Raw genomic sequence first — 19388 nt, 5'->3', positions numbered from 1 at the left:
GAACTATTCAAATAAGGCGCTATGACCTACGTAATGCGATGTAGAATTAAGCGGCATTTCTTTCTTCAAAAATTGTGCTAAATTATTGTACCTTTTCCTTAAAACAGTCGTATTATAAAGTAATTTTCCAAATTTAATTTTTCGCAACATCAGCATATTGATTGCCATTTATATACAGTGAAACTGAAACAAAAATGACTAGTGAGTTAATTGGCAACCCTGAGGAAAACAGATCAGACGACGCGCGAAGTACATTTGTTATGACACTTTCTGACAGTCGAAGTTGTGTAACGTAGTTCACCGGTAAATATTTGTATTGAATCTTAATTTCTCCGTATTGTAAACATAACCTTCTCAGAGGACATTCTAAGTGACCTTGGAAACAGTGTTGCGGAGAGATAACCGATGCTTGCGAGTTAATAACTTGACATACTCATGACGAGATTAGGATTGTTCTTGTGTCTCGCATCGTCAACAACGAAGAGAAGTTTCGCCACACTAAGTACAATGGAACGGAAAACAATAGCTGTCTGTCAACTTACAGCCACGAATGACAAAGATAAAAACTTCGAAACCTGTAAATCTTTAATCGAAACTGCAAAAGAAAGTCGTGCACAGGTAAGGCTGCAAACAAATAACGCAGTTTTTCAGAAATCACTCCTTTCAAGCTACACCACTGTTCGAAATTTGATTACTTTATAAAAATTTCTGTTGACCTGGTGTTTAACACTTGCAACTCTGGTATGAAATCATTACCAAAAATTTTCAAAATACAGAAAACACATTGATGTCTGTGTACTATTTGTATAAATAGTGGCACGAAAGGTGTTGTCAGGGAAAAAATAGATGAAAACAACACTAGAAAGAAGCCAGGTTCCAAATATAACAGCAAACAAGGCAAAGAAAAGCTGGGAAATCAGACAGTGAACACGTTAAAAATTTCAATAAAGCACTACAAACTGCTCGGCCCAAGCCATGAAAAGTTATTAAAGACTGTACAGTTGTGTGTCAAACAATCCAGTTTGCCGTGTGAAATTGTTTTACGACCTGGGTTGTGCCGAGATCAACTTGTAGAAGCAACCACACTCACTGTTTATTTGGCTTACACAGTGCTGTAAGCCAATAAATGTATAATTGTTATTAGCATGTAGGATAATAAGTCATATTCACCGTCTAAAAAATGTTTTTGTGCATTATATTTATTAATTGCATTTAATCTCTGTGTCACCATATCTTGTAGTTAGCAGATGGGTTTGTTAACAGTGTTCACCAAGTTAGTAACTATTACTGGTTCACTCATTCCATGTGTTACACCATATTCAGGTATAGAAGAATGACATATCATTGTCTTGCACCATTAGTTACTACTTCCATAGATCTAGGGTGTGATCGTGTGTTATAGTTTGAGTGGCAGCATGTGGAACAGAATGATTACTAATCAGTGGTTTCAGTTGTGAGGATAATTGGATTATGAAACTTAAAATGCAATGTAGAAACTAGTGGTGCCCACCAGCTTCCCCTGTTTAGGGATGAGTTTTCTAACAGACTTAATGTGGGTTATCTCATGTAACCTACTACAACTTGACCTCTAATTCTTGTCAATTTCACAGTCCTTTCCTATGTGTTCCAGCTTTCACCCAAACCACTTGAAGAATTCACAAGACATAAGATCTGAACTTGTGACAGACCACACAAATGGTAGTGAGCGACATTAAAATTTTTATCAATAAATTTAGACATGGTTGCCATTGTTAAAAGTTGGGCAAACAATGTGCTATTTGAACTTACCAGGACTGAACATTGACTCATGACATAGAACGAGATGTCATACATACTGGTAAAAACCCAGCAGGAGCCAAACATTCATAATATTTATTTTGCTGTTATATTATTTTTAATGTGTAGATCGTAGGTACAGACTGATCTGTAGCAAAGCCCAATAATAATAATAATAATAGTAATTTTATTGTCATTAGGCCATTACAGCAATAGACCATGTCAGGCATATAATACAATATAACCGTTAATTCAAAGAAAACAAGAGGCATGTCATTAATACTACAAAATTATATTACAGTTGAAATAATCATTTATGTCATAGAATGGGTGAGCAACTAGCCATTCGTACAGTTTTTGTGTGAATGCTTGTTCAGTTAGTTCGTGTACATATTGTGGAAGCTTATTAAATAATTGCTGAAAATTAGATGGGTAGATCACATAACTAATGAAGAGGTATTGAATAGAATTGGGGAGAAGAGGAATTTGTGGCACAACTTGACAAGAAGAAGGGACCGGTTGGTAGGACATGTTCTGAGGCATCAAGGGATCACCAATTTAGTATTGGAGGGCAGCGTGGAGGGTAAAATTTGTAGAAGGAGACCAAGAGATGAATACACCAAGCAGATTCAGAAGGATATAGGTTGCAGTAGGTACTGGGAGATGATGAAGCTTGCACAGGATAGAGTAGCATGGAGAGCTGCATCAAACCAGTCTCAGGACTGAAGACAACAACATTAAATAATTTGTGCTGTCAGTTCATAGCTGTTAAGTGACTTTGACCATCTGTGGTAAGAAGTATAAATGCATCTGCTCTTTCTTGTGTTGAGGAAATGTATATTGTCTCTACATTTTGCTTCCGGTAACTTCTTTTTTGTTTGGAGTAAAACATAGTAAATATATAGGTTTATTACAGTCATGATTTTTTATTCACAGAACAATGGCTTGCAGTGTGCTTTATATGGAGAACCAGTAATTATCCTAATGTTTTTCTTTTGTAGTATTAGGATGTCACACACTGAACTAGAGTTCCCCCATAAAATAATACCATATGTTAGGATGCTTGGGAAAAATGCAAAATACGACATTCTAACACAATTTTGAGGTACACAGTCCATAAGTCGCCTTGACAGAAACATCACTCTAGACAATTTACCAGTAATATATTGTTCATGTTGGCTCCAGGATAATTTTTCACCTATATATACCCCTAAAAACTTAACACAACTAGGATCATCTGATGGAGGCTTCTGTTTTACACTGATAACTATGTGCTGCATTTTGTTATCATTCAGTAGGAAGTCATTTGCTTTAAACTAGTATGCTGCTTGAGCCATTGTCTCTGCAACACAAGCTTTGAAGCTACTGAAATCATTACTACAATGAAGGAATGTTGTATCATCTGCATGTAGTACTGTCGTGGACTCGATGAATGATAGCAGATCATTTATCATCTGCATATAGTACTGTTATGGACTTGATGAATGATGGCAGATCATTAATCATTATTAAGAACATAAAAGGCCCCAATACAGATCCCTGTGGTACACCTGTTTTAACTAATTCAATACTGGACTTTTCTTTACCTACACAAACAGCTCACTTGTGATCCTGTAGGTTTGATTTTAATAGTTTAAGGCTGTTACCTCCACTGCCGTAGCACTCCATATTTTCTAGGAGTATTTTATGCTCTACACATTCAAAAGCCTTACTTAGATCACAAAAGGTGAATTGAGCAGCAAATCCTTTATCCTCAAAAACTTGATGTATGTGTTTGACTGCTGAGTCTATAGCATCAACGGTTGACAAGTTTTTCCTAAAACCATACTGTGATTTGCTAATTATTCATGCATTTTCAAAGTAATCAGATAATTGGTGGTATATTACTGATTCAAACACTTTAGAGAGAGCTGGGACTATGGAAATTGGTCTGTAACTTGAAGGTGAGTCAATATCTCCTTTTTTGTCTATTGGGACTACACTAGACACTTTTAGCTCATCAGGAAAATATCCCTCAGATATACACTTATTTATGCAGTATGTTAAAGGATACACAATACAATCTATTACTTTTTTATTATGTCTAGATTATAACTATTTTGGTTTCTTGGTGGCAAAGCTAACTAATGTCAGTACAAAATTATAGTGTAGCAGTAAGTCATACTTAGGAAATACACGGAGTTGTAATAGAAGTGTGGCAACATAGGCATGGTCCTAAGTTGGCTGCATGTGTGTGGAGTTGTGTGCAATGAAAAATGTGAAAAGGCTAAATAAACAATGCATAATTATTTTATGGTATCAAGCTAACTTATTCCAAGTATACACAAATGTAAAAGAATTGAATAAACATGAAAAAACCCATCTAAACAGCCAAAATCAAGTGACTTCCAAATTATCCATAAAAATCAGGAACTTAAGGAAGTAGAATCTGTCAAATTCCTGGAGATATTTATAGAAAAAAATTATCCTTGTCTTTGCATATAAGCTACTTGGCAAAGAAGCTAAACAGTCTAGCATTCACAGTGACAATATTGCCCTGTGGCAAGTGGCATTGGCACTAGGAAAGCTGTTTACCACAGCTGTTTTGAAGCCATTTTCAGATACGGAATAATCCTTCAGGGGAATGCAAGTGGTGTGAATAGAACATCATTACTTCAAAAAACTCTCTTTAGAAATTTGTGCAACATTAAGCCTAGAGGATCATGCCCACCTTTATTCAGGGATATAAAAATTTTGACAGTTTCGTGTATTTACATCAATGAACTTTTTGTCTTTATCCACATCAGTCCAGAATTATTTATAGAAAACCATTTTTAACATATGTATAACACAAGAAACAAAGATATTGTCATATTTCCATCTCATAGACTAAAACTCTACTCCGGAGTCCTCATTAGATGGCTGTGAAGATTTATAGTAAATTAAAAAACAAATAACTTTCATGGTATGGAATTAGGTTTACTGGAGATAAGATTATGCATCATCATAGTTAAAAAATGTTGTTACCCATTCATGAAATTTTTAAATGATGATGACGGTTTCTTTGTGGAGTAATGATTTTTGTAAATTGAGATTGTTTTTGTTCTTTGTTTGACACATTGTGTGTATCTAAGGCACATTATGTATATTTATAAGTCTCCTGTATTTTAAGTGAATGATTTATGTGTGTGTTTCATGAGGCAGTAAAATTCTGATTCTGTTTATTGAGGAGGCAGTCCCAGACAGTCACATTGTAAAAGACTGCAAAAATAAGCTTTCGGGCAAATTCTGTAATGGCACATATTCACACAAGCACAACTCACACTCACATAGCTAGTGTCCTACAAACTGGAGCCTGACTGCCATCCAGGGCTTTCCATTGTCTAATCCACGAGTAATAGAATTGTATGTTAGGTATAATCAACAGAGCTAGTTCATTCATTAAGATATGGGCCTCAAATTCTGGAGGATGGAGGCTGATATTCAGTACAGTCATCTTGATTCATATTTTCTGTGGTTTTCCTAAATTACTTCATGCAGTTTCTGGGATGATTGATTAAAAAAGATGACAGCTGACTAACTGCTCTCTTCTCTCCTGATTAGACATGTGTATGTTCATAGTCTGTAAATATAATTTATACTTTCCTTGCAGTAAGCTCTCACATATATAACTGTAAATTGATAATTGTGCAAATAACTTACTAATACTGAGATTGAAAGGGTAGAGTATGGTTGTGAGTTGCCAAAGCCAGTTAATGTGGTGTCCTGGATGAATGAGAATGACTGTAATTCTTGTTGTGAATAAAATAGAACAGAATAGAATTTATTCATCCTTGGACAGTTTACATGTTATTGGTGTAAATATTTACTTATAAATCTAAGAGACATGTACATAAAAATTTGATGATATTTACATCAGTGACACATTGTCACATGTAATGTGAAAATTATATATGTGAGAACCTTTTAACCAGTGATTTATTGCAGCTTAGTGTGACAGTAGTCAAAACTTTGTCATTTAAATCTGATTCCTCATCTCTTTTATGAAATGGTTCACTTTCTTCTTACACTAATTTGCTATAAAAATCTTAAATGCGCTATAGCAGACAGAATGGGAAGATAGACTCCCAGTCTATTGAAAAATCTGGAGCCTAGATAGTTTGGCTGTTGTAAACCTTAGCTAGCCTGCTTTAGGATATACCATTTGATTGTTATATAATACAATGAATGGGAATGGACCCATTACTGAGCCCTGTGAAATGCTTTTTGTAACAGGAAATGAGTTTGAGCTTTGGTTGTTTATAGATACCACCCGCTCTCTGTTGCTTAGGTAAGACTCGATAAGGCGAGTAATGTTCTCTCCAACTCATATTACTGGAGCTTTTTGATAAGCGCACTATGGAAGGCTGTATCAAAAGCTTTTCTCGAATCTAGAAGAGTTGGACAGAATATTTTCTTAGTCTCAAAAGTGGGATATATTTTTGTGATGATAGTCTCAACTACTTTGACAAAGGAAAGATGAGATCTGAAACCATATTGTGAGGAGCTAAGTAGATCATTTTGCTTGATGTGCTGGTTCATCTGTTGGTGCATACAGTATGCTATAATTTTTGATATGATTGGTACTAGTGAGATGGGACGATTGGACAATAGTTATCAAGGGATGCTTTATCACCTTTCTTATGGATAGGTGCCACGGTAGTAATTTTTGGGCAGTCTGGGTAAATTCCTTCATGTAGCATTTGGTTGATGATTTTGGTTAGTTCTTTATATTTTTATTACTTAATTTGGAAGTCCTATAAATTTTCTGCTTTTGAGTTTCTAAATTGGGCAATTGGTTCACTAACTTGTCTGTAGGGTACACAAGACCAGCAGAAGTTGTCATGTTGCTTACTGTCTAAAGCTGGGAGCAAAACCACAGCTTTATTCGAATCTTCAGTCAGATTTTTATTTGCGTCAGAACTGGTAAAATGTCCATTTAAGGTATTTGATTAAATTGGAATATTTTTATGCTTATTTTCGGAGCTTATCCCTGTTTTGTTAACTTTCCGCACCGCTTTACACTTATTTGTTGAACTGAATATATAGTTGTCATTGGCTGTCCTCTTGGCAACTCTAATTTCTGATCTATACACCCTTCTTGCTGTTTTGTAAGTTTTCTTCTCAGCTTGTCTCAGTTGCAGTCTGTCATAGTGTACCATCATTTCCTCCCTAAGTTTACTCAGGTATGGCATGTACCAGTTTCTCAGTTCTTGAACTTTATATAGCACTGGTTCTGCTTTGTGTATTTTTATGATACCTGGGACAACACAAGTCAAGGTTCTCCACTAATAATTCTAAAAATTTGTGAGTACTGTACCCCAGTTTATGTGATAAAGATTGACTTTTAACTGACTCAATTTTTTTTTCGTTGATTGGTATGGTTATTCTCCTAGGTCACTTGAAAAACTGTATGTTTTGTTGTTTAGAGGTTGCCTAAGCCAAAGCCCTGCATGATCTGATATTCCGAAGAAAGCATGCCTTGTGCCTGGTGGGTTTGTCATTTAGACTGTAGAAGTTTAGCAATCTTAATGTGTCTAATAGGTGCTTCATATGTTTGGTCTTATACCTAATCTCTACTTTCATATCGCCAAATATCATAAATCTGCCATTTTTATATTTTAAAAACATTATTGTCAATTTTTCAAAATTTTCTGTAAATTATTCTATGTTATTACTAGGGGAATGGTACACTGATACAGCTGTTAGTTGTCGACTTGGCATCAGTATTGCTGAAACATCAAAAACTGCTTCTATACATAAAAAAACGTACATCTCTCATTTCATATTCTAAATTATTTGTTTCTTTGATATAGATTGAAATGACCATCGTGCTTCAAATTTATTCTACAGGAACATGTCACTAATTGGTATTGATAAGGTACACTTAAAGATTCAAATTCACTATAAATTAGCCAATGTTCATTTTCTAGCAAAACCTGACAATTTAATTCTTCCAACCATTTCTGTAAGTTGATTTTTAAGTGACTGTACATTAATATGTGAGAAAAACCCACTTTTTGCATTGATATCTGGCTGGCTAGACATACAAAAGTCTTGAATACTGTCAAGTGGCTGCCCCGATGAAATGCATCAGATGACATATGCTGTGCCTCCATTGGGTGACTCACCATAAAAAATGCTGAGGTTCCTTCCTAGTGCATTTCAGATGAGATGTTTTTTCGGCAGGTGTTGTTGATAATGAAGGTGTTGGTGTGGTCTCGCCTGTGCTGTGAGAATGCCAGTTTAAGATGATTTCCTGTTGGGTATTTGGTTCCTGTTGTTGATGTCTAATCTAATTGTTTATATTTTTAACAAACAGTTTTTCCCTAGGCCATTAAGGTTTATCCATGTAGAGTGTGTAATCAGCAGTCGTGTTGCTAACATCCAGGATTTTTAAATTTATGAAATGTGTGCATAATATTGATATTTGTTTATTGGCAGCAGTAATTTCCTTGTGTACTCATGACCATGGAGATCAGTCGTATCGACATGGGACATTCAGTGTGGAAACATTTGTGTGTGTCAGCTGTCCTGGGCACTTTTTTGAATTTAGTTTTGCTTTTTAAGTTACTTTTTTGTTTACGTCATTTGACCAACTGCAAACACAACATAATCTTTCGAGAACAAACTTATTACGTCTGTGGACCATGGTGTGTATTTTACTGATATTGGTATTCAGTGAGCATTTTATGTCTTTGTTTTTTGCTGCTGTCATGGGGAGACAGACTTGTTGCCAGTAGTTTCTGTTTTTCCCAAACTAGCGTCCATACTGCAATGAAATGGGGATGAGATGCTGTACGTATCATTCTGTCATATTATGTTGCTTATTGTCTTTCCTTGAGTGTAAATTCTCACTAATAACATAGTTTCATTGTTTTTTTTTTCTTTTTTTAAGATGGTCTTTCTTCCTGAAGCATGTGATTTCATTGGAGAAAGTAAGGATGAGACATTTGCATTGTCAGAGCCTTTTCCAGGCCCATTGATGCAGAAGTATTGTCAGTTGGCCAAAAACAATAATGTGTGGCTCTCTCTCGGAGGTTTGCATGAGAAGGTAAAATAGTTTTCTTTTTAATAAAACTGTGATGACTATGCTGTACATATAATCTGATTTACGTTTTTATTTTCAGATGTCACCCACTAAAGTAAGAAATTCACATGTTGTGATAGACAGCTCCGGAAATGTGGCAGCAATCTATAGAAAAACTCATTTATTTGATGTTGAAATTCCAGAAAAGGGAGTGAGGTTAAAAGAATCAGATTATGTTGAAAGAGGGAAAGAAATAATAGCTCCAGTTGAGACACCCATTGGAAGAGTTGGTCTCGCTATCGTATCCTTAAAATAAACTTGTTCTCAGTCATATTATCCTCTTGATGATAGTATATGCAAGCAGTGCCCATATTTTAGGGCTTCTATTATTACTAATATAGAAACATTTTGCTACTGTTTCTACGTGATAAATACACTGCTGGAGAAAGAATTAATAGTCCTGGAAAGACATCAATTTTGTTCCGATGATGGCATATAGCACATGGGGGATAGTAGACATCTGATAATGGTTTCAGCATGGTCCGCCAACAGATAGCATAGTGGCATAGCTACCAGAGCACCATCTATCTGTGTCTACATTTTAGTAGGAAATGCTCGCAGCCAGAAAGCTCAGTGTGGTGTAAACATGTGAAGCAAGCAGGTAACCTTGCATGATGCACTCGTGTTTCGTACTGGCAAATGAGTGAGCTTGAAAGGAGTTAAATTGTGGCCTTCTGAGTGGTAGGGTGGCTCTTTCAGAGAATTGCCACTCAAGTTGGACGTGCTACATCAGTGGTCACGTGAACATTCTCATACCCTAGACAAGGTTCTGTTCGTCCACACAGCACAGATGCCTACCAAGATCATCATATTGTAAGGGCAGCAGTGTCAGACTGTGCACTATCTCAGCACAGATAAGAGGATTTGTGAGCCTAGACACATCAGCATGACCTGTTACAGATTGATTATTAGCTGTGGGACTACAGGCACGCACGGTCTAACACGTTTTCCAGTCACACCACAGCATCGACTTGCGTGGCTCAGCTGGTGTCATCTGAAGATCACTTGGAAAATGAAATGGAATGCTGTGGTCTTCGATGATGAAAGCAGATTCTTCCTTAATGCAAGTGATTGTCGTTTGTGCGTACAGTGTAGACCTGGTGAGCGCTGTCTTGTAGAGTGACACTCTGGCCCCTGCAAAAAGCTATGACTCCCGTTCATCTTTGATGTTTCTGGAGGGGATGCTAAACCAGTGCTTGGTACGTGCAGAATGTTGTTAGGACTGTTCTTTTGTTGTTCTTGCAACAGGATGGTGGTGTGTTGTTCCAAGAGAATAATGCTCACCCACACACTGTCCCTGAAGCTCAACACACCCTGCAAGATGTACTGCAACTTCTTAGCCAATGTGATCTCCGAACTTGTCTCCAATTCAGCACATGTGGGATACGATATGACAAGAAGTGACTCATGCACCTTGTCAATCGACAACAGTTACAGAACTGTGTCAACAAGTCGAGTAGGCATGGCATCACATATCTCATGACAGTATAATTGCCATCTATATGATTGACCCTGTCATCCAGGGTCAGCATCTGCATCCCACCTGTGAAGGCTACGCCACTTGCTGATATGGATGTTTCAGCATGGGTTGATACCTGGTACCTCAGATCCACTTGTGCTATTGATTTGCAAATGTAATCACTTCATGTACTCCATATGCACTGTTGCAACAATAAATCTTGAGTGAATTGGAAACCTGTAAAAGGGTGTATTAATTTTTTTTCTGGCAGTGTATTTTGTACTATGTTATATAAAACCACAGAATCATGGAACTAATAGTTTTTTATTGTTGGACCACTGATTGCACCTTGTCCATATTCTCGTATTGCACATATACTTCATCAGTTCTTTAATGTTGTAAACTGTACCACTGTGAACACTTCTTTAGGCTCTTTTCAGCTTAACATGTATATTTTTTGATTTATGTACTTAGTTACTTGCAGTAACATAAAATATAAATAATTGTGTGTGTGTGTGTGTGTGTGTGTGTGTGTGTGTGTGTGTGTGTGTGTGTGTGTGTGAGAGAGAGAGAGAGAGAGAGAGAGAGAGAGAGAGAGAGAGAGACAGAGAGAGAGAGAGAGAGAGAGAAGTTGAATTTATATGCAAGTGGCTTACTTATTTTCATATGTCCTGTACTGCATCGTCAGCAGCGGCAGCAGATATATATACATTCATGTTAATCCTGCACGTTTTCTACTGTCATCTGCCCACCTTCCATAAGGTATATTTCTCGATCCTTTTTTCTGTTGGAATCCAACAAAAACTTTTCATGGTCCGCCAATAACCCATTTGCATCGCTATGTATTCTCTCTACATCTTCCACTCCAGTTGTGATGTTTGCCAGTTTTATTATCTCGTTGATAGTCCTCGGTGTTAATGTACTGAGTTGTTATACTGGCTGAAAAATGGGGGGTGGAAGTTCAACACTGAATACTGTAATGATGTAGCCGACAGGTGCGCGTTTGCATTTCACAGTTATTTTCTTTCACTGTTCATAACCCCCCAATATTACACACTTATATGGCCAGTTAACTACTGGTAAATGTTGATAAGCTTCATTAATAGTTTGCAGGCATACGTCAGCATACTGCTACAATAGTTTGCAGTTGAACATCTATGAGCAGTAAAAACCTAACCACACATTTCACAGTCTTTCAAATAAATTGACTAGACACATGCCCTATTTGAGTTACACTTATTTCATAGTTAAGTTGATGCATTTTTGTTGTTCTAACCAACACAGGTTTCTTGTCTGAATCTCGCCCGTGGACTGACTGTCTCGAGACCAAAAATCAGGCCTTATATAGCAGTACAGTTATAGGCACTGAAACTGCACATTGTTTGACATTTAATTGACAGAAATTACAATTGAAATAATGCTTCATTCAATTAATTGGATATATAGTAAAATTCTGTCTTTTTAACAGTTTCTTCTTCTACACAGGTTAAGCTGAATTATTTGTTTAAATGATGAAATTAGAAGATACAGTTACTCAAACAATATTTTTTCAAGACTGGTAATTACTTTGGAATTAATTAAGGGCTTGCTCTGCTAACATGTTTTCGAATAGATCCAAATAGAGGCTTTAAGAATACTGTCAGTTGTTCCTCCAAATGTTTATAATTAGTACAGAATTTATATTTGTTTATAAGTCAACAACAGAATTTAAGTTACGAAAATATTACTAATTTCATCCTATAACAAAAGTATTAACTAGGAACAGTTGAAATAAATTAGAAAATAATTAGAAAATAATTACATACATTAGAATACATTACATAATTACATAGATTAGAAAATAATTACATACATAAAACTAAACACAAAATTAGATCTGGTGTTATATTCTTTAAAACTGAGGGCCAACCTTTCTCTTTTATGAAAATGCAGGTTATACTCACGTATGTTAATGGTAATTAGCCAGACATGAAAAAATGGCTTTTACAGAGGCAGATGGCAAAAAAGAGGGGAAGTAAAAAGATCCCAGCTTGCTTCATCACACAGTCCATCCCATGAAGTATTTATTTCTTTTTTTGACTCTCCTATTAATTTCCATCAAGCATCTCCGAATTGCTCACAGGGAAACCCTCAATTTTTGGATTGTTTTTGCTTTAAAAGCCTTTGTCTGATTGCCATAAGACAAAATTGTTAACATACACTGAATGTGAACATTACTTTTCAGGAAGTTGGTGTTGGAAATAATGTAGCTTCTCAAAAGCACTCGAAGCCATTTTTACTCTTATGGTCTTGCTGTTCATCCAATCATAGTCTTCAGCTATTGTAAATACAAAAACACTTTAAACTACTGAGACTAAATCATCAGTAAGGCTGTGGAAATTACACTGTGTGTCAATGGTTTAAGAAAAAACATAATCTACGCAGTCACCTATGCATGGAAGAGAACACTTGATATTGAGAAACTGCATCAACATACATTCCGTATTATATATGACATTTTGTTGTTGGTGCCTGTGCAATTTCTGATTGCAGAGTGCAGTACTGCGTCATTTAAAAATTTCATTACTACTTCAACAATGATGGCAAGAAACTGTCTGTATAGTTGATGCTTGTAGTAGAAGAAAAGAAATTGTAAATTGTTACAAGCTTAGCTCTTCCATACATTAATGCTTCGCAATTTACAATTTCACTCAAATTAGTAGGTTGAAGATGTTTGATGCTTCAGATCTGTAGGCTGTATATGTAAACAACTGTAACTAATTTAAATTACTAATTTTTATAAATAAATATTTAAATTAATATTTAGTTTGTACATCTGTCACTTGTGTGGGCTCTAGGTCTATTTGGTAAATGTCAGACCACTGATCCAAATTTCAGTATTAAATCTTCAGTTGGTCCTAGGATTGCTTGTCACTTGTAGTTTCTTTCAGCTGTGGCAATGAGATATTAATATGAAAAACGCCAAATTGCACTGTGACTCAGAGCTCATGATAAACTATTGGTCTCTATATAACTGAGGGTTCAAAGGGACATTAGAGTGAAGCACAATGCAATGTTCTAACCAACCTTGAGGCTGAGGACAACTCTTCTGTAGTCTCTCTCTCTCTCTCTCTCTCTGTGTGTGTGTGTGTGTGTGTGTGTGTGTGTGTGTGTGTGTGTGTGCGCGCGCCGCGTGCGCGCCTCATACGCACGTGCTGCCCACTATTGTGTCATGTGGGATTGCTTAAAGATCATGTAGTTGTGGTAGCATGCTTTTATATCTTTTGTGTATCCAGGTTCCTGAAAGATGAAAGATTACATTGTCTCTGAAACAGACTCAAGTAAGGAAAGTCTCATCCGCAGACATTTATTGCAGCATGTTAACTCCAAACTCTTTTTATTATAGTTAATCTTTTTGTTGAGTGCCTAAAACAACTTTGTAAGGGTATAAATTTTGGTACAGTGATTCCTGTACAGTCTGACAGACATATAAATAGACTTTTCAACAGAGTGATTGAAGGTTTATCTTACACAGTCAATATTCTTGGTTATCTACTCCTCTCAAATCATACACTGTCCCTGTCTCCGTAAATTTCTTGTGCCATATACAAACTGATGGATGTGATGAATCCCCTCCATATTTAGTTCTGAAGGTCTGTGTGTACATCCAATTTTAATTCAGTAAACCTGTGCCTGCTCTTAGGGAGTTATATAACTCCTGTACATAGACCTTCAGTACCTCAGTTGTCTTTCATTGCTTAGCAGCTATTTTCCATCCTGAGCTCTTGATATTCATACAGCTGCTTCTCTTTCCTCCAAAGGGCTCTTTAATTTTCCTATGCACTATATCTATATTTGACCTAGTTATACCACTTCTATAGACCTGCATTTGCCCTCTAACCATTCCTTGTTAGTGCTTCTAATTGTTGGTGTTGTTGTGGTCTTCAGTCCAGAGACTGGTTTGATACAGCTCTCCATACTACTCTATCCTGTGCAAGCTTCTTCGTCTCCAAGTAACTACTGCTGCCTACATCCCTCTGAATCTGCTTAGTGTATTCATCCCTTGCTCTCCCTCTATGATTTTTACCTTCCACACTTCCCTCCAATACTAAATTGGTGATCCCTTGATGCCTCAGAACGTGCCCTACCAATCGATTCCTTCGTTTAGTCAGGTTGTGGCACAAACTTCTGTTCCCCCAATTCTATTCTGTACCTCCTCATTAGTAACGTGATCTATCCATCTAATTGTCAGCATTCGTCTGTAGCACCACATTTCAAAAGCTTCTACTCTCTTCTTGTCTAAACTATTTATCGTCCAATTTTAACCTCCATACATGGCTACACTCCATGCAAATACTTTCAGAAACGACTTCCTGACACTTAAATCTATACTCGATGTTAACAAATTTCTCTTCTTCAGAAACGCTTTCCTTTCCTTGCCACAGCCAGTATACATTTTATATCCTCTCTACTTCAATCACATCAGTGTTTTGCTCCCAAATAGCAAAGCTCATTTACTACTTTAAGTGTCTCATTTCCTAAACTAATTCTCTCAGCATCATCTGATTTAATATGACTACACTCCATTATCGTCATCTTGCTTTGGTTGATGCTCATCTTATATCCTCCTTTCAAGACACTGCCTATTCCGTTCAACTGCTCTTCCAGGTCGTTTGCTGTCTCTGACAGAATTACAGTGTCATCGGCAAACCTTAAAGCTTTTATTTGTTCTCCATGAATTTTAATTCCTACTCCAAATTTTTCTTTTGTTTCCTTTACTGCTTGCTCAATACACAGATTGTCTTACTCCCTTCACAACCACTGATTTCCTTTCATGCCCCTCGACTCTTATAACAGCAGCCTGGTTTCTGTACAAATTGTAAACAGGCTTTCGCTCGCAGTATTTTATCCCTGCCACCTTCAGAGTTTGAAACTATATGTGGAAATTAATACTTGGTACATAAGTCCATGAAAGTAGTGGTGATCACACATTCCAGTATACAGGAAAGCAACTACCAAATGCAGTATCAATTTCAGTTTTACTTAAATTTATGGATTTGTTATGAGAAATTATGTATTATTCTTTTAACAGGTTAGTAGGTGCTATTTCTGTGTTTCTGTGTCACAAAATTTTAGGACTCCAATAAGTACATATTCTGACACATGTATACTGATTATGTGTAGAAATTACGGTAGTACTGATCAAAGGAAAATGAAGTGCTACAAAAAATAATAAATCAAGAACTTGTTTGATACATATTCATAGGTACATGCAGTTATGGTGAGGCATCAGTTCAATACAATAGCCTTTTGTAGGACAGAGGAGCAAATGTCAGTACAGATAGTTTAATTAGCTTCACACTTGTTTCTTGTTTTGTTCATCCTGTTTCATTTGAAGTTAGTTATGTGCAGGGAGGTGCAATTTTGTCAATTGCAATACTTGGTAGAAAGGTGTGAGGAAAACAAATGTATTGTTATATAAGGCTGGAGGTGTATCAGCTCTATACAACATACTGCAATTTGAACTAGTAGTGCGGAATTGTGAACATAAGTACTATGATTGACGCAGCCTGCATGCTTGAAAACACTAATGTGTCCTAGAAAGAGAAAAGACTCAGTATTTATCTCCCTTCAATGTTCTGCATTGAGAAGAAGGTGCCAATGTACAGGGAGTTATCCAAAATTAACATTCATCTTCTTCAGATGACACAAAATTTCACTAGAAGAAACGTGTTTCATTATGCATTGGGTGGAACAATGAAAATTATCAGTGGCTGGACTGCATTAGCACTCTCAGAGTTTGCCAGTGCCAAGTTTACAAGCAGGCGCTGTGGGAACTGTTAAAGTTTGCAGACCGTAGAGAATGCTGTCATGGCAGTCCCAACAGCCCACAAACTTATGAATGTTATGAACTAAAAAACTATACAGACTGTCATATCTAAATGAACTTTACCTAACTCAAATGTAAGCTAATACTGCCTAAGCAGAGACACTTTGTGTGGTGTCACCGCCAGACACCACACTTGCTAGGTGGTAGCTTTAAATCGGCCGCGGTCCATTAGTACATGTCGGACCCGCGTGTCGCCACTGTCAGTAATTGCAGACCGAGCGCCACCACACGGCAGGTCTAGAGAGACGTACGAGCACTCGTCCCAGTTGTACGACGACTTTGCTAGCGACTACACTGACGAAGCCTTTCTCTCATTTGCCGAGAGATAGTTAGAATAGTCTTCAGCTAAGTCCATGGCTACGACCTAGCAAGGTGCCATTAACCATTTCTATAGAGAGTCTCACTTGTATCATCAAGAATGCTGTATACAAATGATGGATTAAAAGTTAAGTAGAACCGCAGCTACGTACTTTTCTTTATAGCATTCATTACGTATCCTGTTTCAGACATAAGCAAGCCTGCGTGAGTTGACGCGTGCCCTTTCGGCTTCCTCGCCTTGTCTAGACTGTCTTGTCTAGACACAACACTTTGAATTAGTAGTACAGTATTGTCTTTGGATGTTGAGAGAATTAAATTGCACCAATTAGGATAGACATGTATATGTGTGTATTGTGTTGTTTTAGGTACCTCTGCCCTCATACTTAGAATCAAGACAATCAAGTAGGTTTTCCTGAGCTAATGATGGCTGAGATGCATTTCCAGGAAGAATTGTCTGTTTAATAATTTTAATACATGTTGTATCTTTGTGTTTTGTCTACAACACGTTGCTGAAATACAGGGTGATTCAGAAAGAATACCACAACTTTAAAAATGTGTATTTAATGAAAGAAACATAATATAACCTTCTGTTATACATCATTACAAAGAGTATTTAAAAAGGTTTTTTTTCACTCAAAAACAGGTTCAGAGATGTTCAATATGGCCCCCTCCAGACACTCGAGCAATATCAACCCGATACTCCAACTCGTTCCACACTTTCTGTAGCATATCAGGCGTAACAGTTTGGATAGCTGCTGTTATTTCTCGTTTCAAATCATCAATGGTGGCTGGGAGAGGTGGCCGAAACACCATATCCTTAACATACCGCCATAAGAAAAAATCGCAGGGGGTAAGATCAGGGCTTCTTGGAGGCCAGTGATGAAGTGCTCTGTCACGGGCTGCCTGGCGGCTGATCCATCGCCTCGGGTAGTTGACGTTCAGGTAGTTACTCTCCACACAGTTGATTGTGGAATTTGCAGCTCTCTGCTAGCTCTGCGAGTCGATTTTCCTGGGCTGCGAACAAATGCTTGCTGGATGCGTGCTACATTTTCATCACTCGTTCTCGGCCGTCCAGAACTTTTCCCTTTGCACAAACACCCATTCTCTGTAAATTGTTTATACCAACGTTTAATACACCACCTATCAGGAGGTTTAACACCATACTTCGTTCGAAATGCATGCTGAACAACTGTCGTCGATTCACTTCTGCCGTACTCAATAACACAAAAAGCTTTCTGTTGAGCGGTCGCCATCTTAGCATCAACTGGCGCTGACGCCTAGTCAACAGCGCCTCAAGCGAACAAATGTACAACTAAATGAAACTTTATAGCTCCCTTAATTCGCCGACAGATAGTGCTTAGCTCTGCCTTTTGTTGTTGCAGAGTTTTAAATTCCTAAAGTTGTGGTATTCTTTTTGAATCACCCTGTATTGCCAAGACATTGGACCACAATCCAGCCTCGCACCACACCGCAGCTAATGAACTTCGATGCTATTGTTGTTGATGCACTTCCTGGCTTGTCTTCCTACTTCTTCGGTAAAATGAATACCAAAATAATGAAGTATGGCTGATGTAATCCCAAATTGGAATGTCCTACACTCAGTTTTTGTGTTGATTTTCTGTGGGGCATGGACAGATATCAGGATGTGAGCCAACCCAGTGCACTTAGGAGGCCACCAGTCTGAGGATAACAAAACTGTTTAATTAATTAATTTTCAAAGAAACTTCGATTCTAAAACTTGTCTCAGCTCACTGACGTGTCCTACATACTCTCTGTAGACTTATTTACAATGACCCTTGCAATACATGGCTATTTTCTGGGCACTGATTCAGACACTGTTATTCCCAGGTGTCAATGTTTGGTCCACACTCAGATATGTCTACCTTCCTAATCCACAGTGGTCTTCATTCTTTGTTCAGCTGTATGTTGTGTCTACCATGAGTGCACTGACAGTGTTTTCATGCACTGAGAAGTGGTTTGTATTAGAGTGCTCCCGTGCCTGACAAAGTTACAGTGTTCTCTAACACAATTATTTGTGTACATTAATTGCCAAGAGGTATCCACATCTAGAAGTCAGTCTGTGTTTGGCTCAATAAGAGTCAGGATCTATTATTTTCTGCAGTTTATTTGTAATTAACTGGTGTTCAGCAAAACCTGTGTTATTGAAGAAGAGGACGTAAAACAATATTATGAGAAGGAAAGTTGATACTCCCCATATAGCAGAGATGCTGAGTCGCAGATAGGCACAACAAAAAGACTCTCACAATTAAAACTTTTGCCCATCAAAGCCTTTGCCAACTATACACACACAGATGCGCGCGCCCACACACAATCACAACTCGCACACACGACTGCAGTCTCAGGCAACTGAAACCACACTGCCTGAGACTGCAGTCGTGTGTGTGAGGAGTTGCGTTTGTGTGATGTGTGTGTGTGTGTGTGTGTGTGTGTGTGTGTGTGTGTGTGTGTGCGCGCGCGTTGTTGATGAAGGCCTTGATGGCCAAAAGCTTTAATTGTGAGAGTCTTTTTGTTGTGCCTAACTGTGACTCAGCATCTCCGCTATATGGTTAATAGCAACTTTCCTTCTCATAATATTGTTACATTCCATCCAGGACATAAGACAGGTAGCCTTAGCTCCTTCATCAGAGAGCAAAGAGGGGTGAAGTCTGGAAGGAAGGAGCACATCACTCAGATCACTGATTGACAGGAACATACCTGTTGGCTGAGTGAGAGATACAAAGATAATTTATAACTAACATGAAGAAGCATTTCAACCAGTTGATGAGAGTGAATATCTAGAGTAGATGGAGCTAACATTTGGATGAACATAAAAAGAAAGAAAGAAAAGAATAACAATA

The 19388-nt window shown here is 37.4% G+C and overlaps 1 protein-coding gene across 1 annotated transcript in view; it reads left to right on the top strand.

Moving 5' to 3' along the window:
• Window positions 1–209: 209 nt before the first annotated feature.
• LOC126191025 (nitrilase and fragile histidine triad fusion protein NitFhit) overlaps window positions 210–19388 on the top strand; it is a 70800-nt gene continuing 51621 nt past the window's right edge. The window contains exons 1-3 of the mRNA XM_049931724.1: window positions 210–618; window positions 8693–8848; window positions 8925–9124. Coding sequence (XP_049787681.1) covers window positions 436–618; window positions 8693–8848; window positions 8925–9124 — 539 coding nt within the window. The 5' untranslated portion in view covers window positions 210–435. The remainder of the gene's footprint in view (window positions 619–8692; window positions 8849–8924; window positions 9125–19388) is intronic.

This window comes from Schistocerca cancellata, chromosome 6, assembly GCF_023864275.1.
Source record: "Schistocerca cancellata isolate TAMUIC-IGC-003103 chromosome 6, iqSchCanc2.1, whole genome shotgun sequence".
Taxonomy (NCBI): Eukaryota; Metazoa; Arthropoda; class Insecta; order Orthoptera; family Acrididae; genus Schistocerca; species Schistocerca cancellata.
Note: the sequence above shows the minus strand (reverse complement) of the source record. Positions and strands in the feature narration are given on the sequence as shown.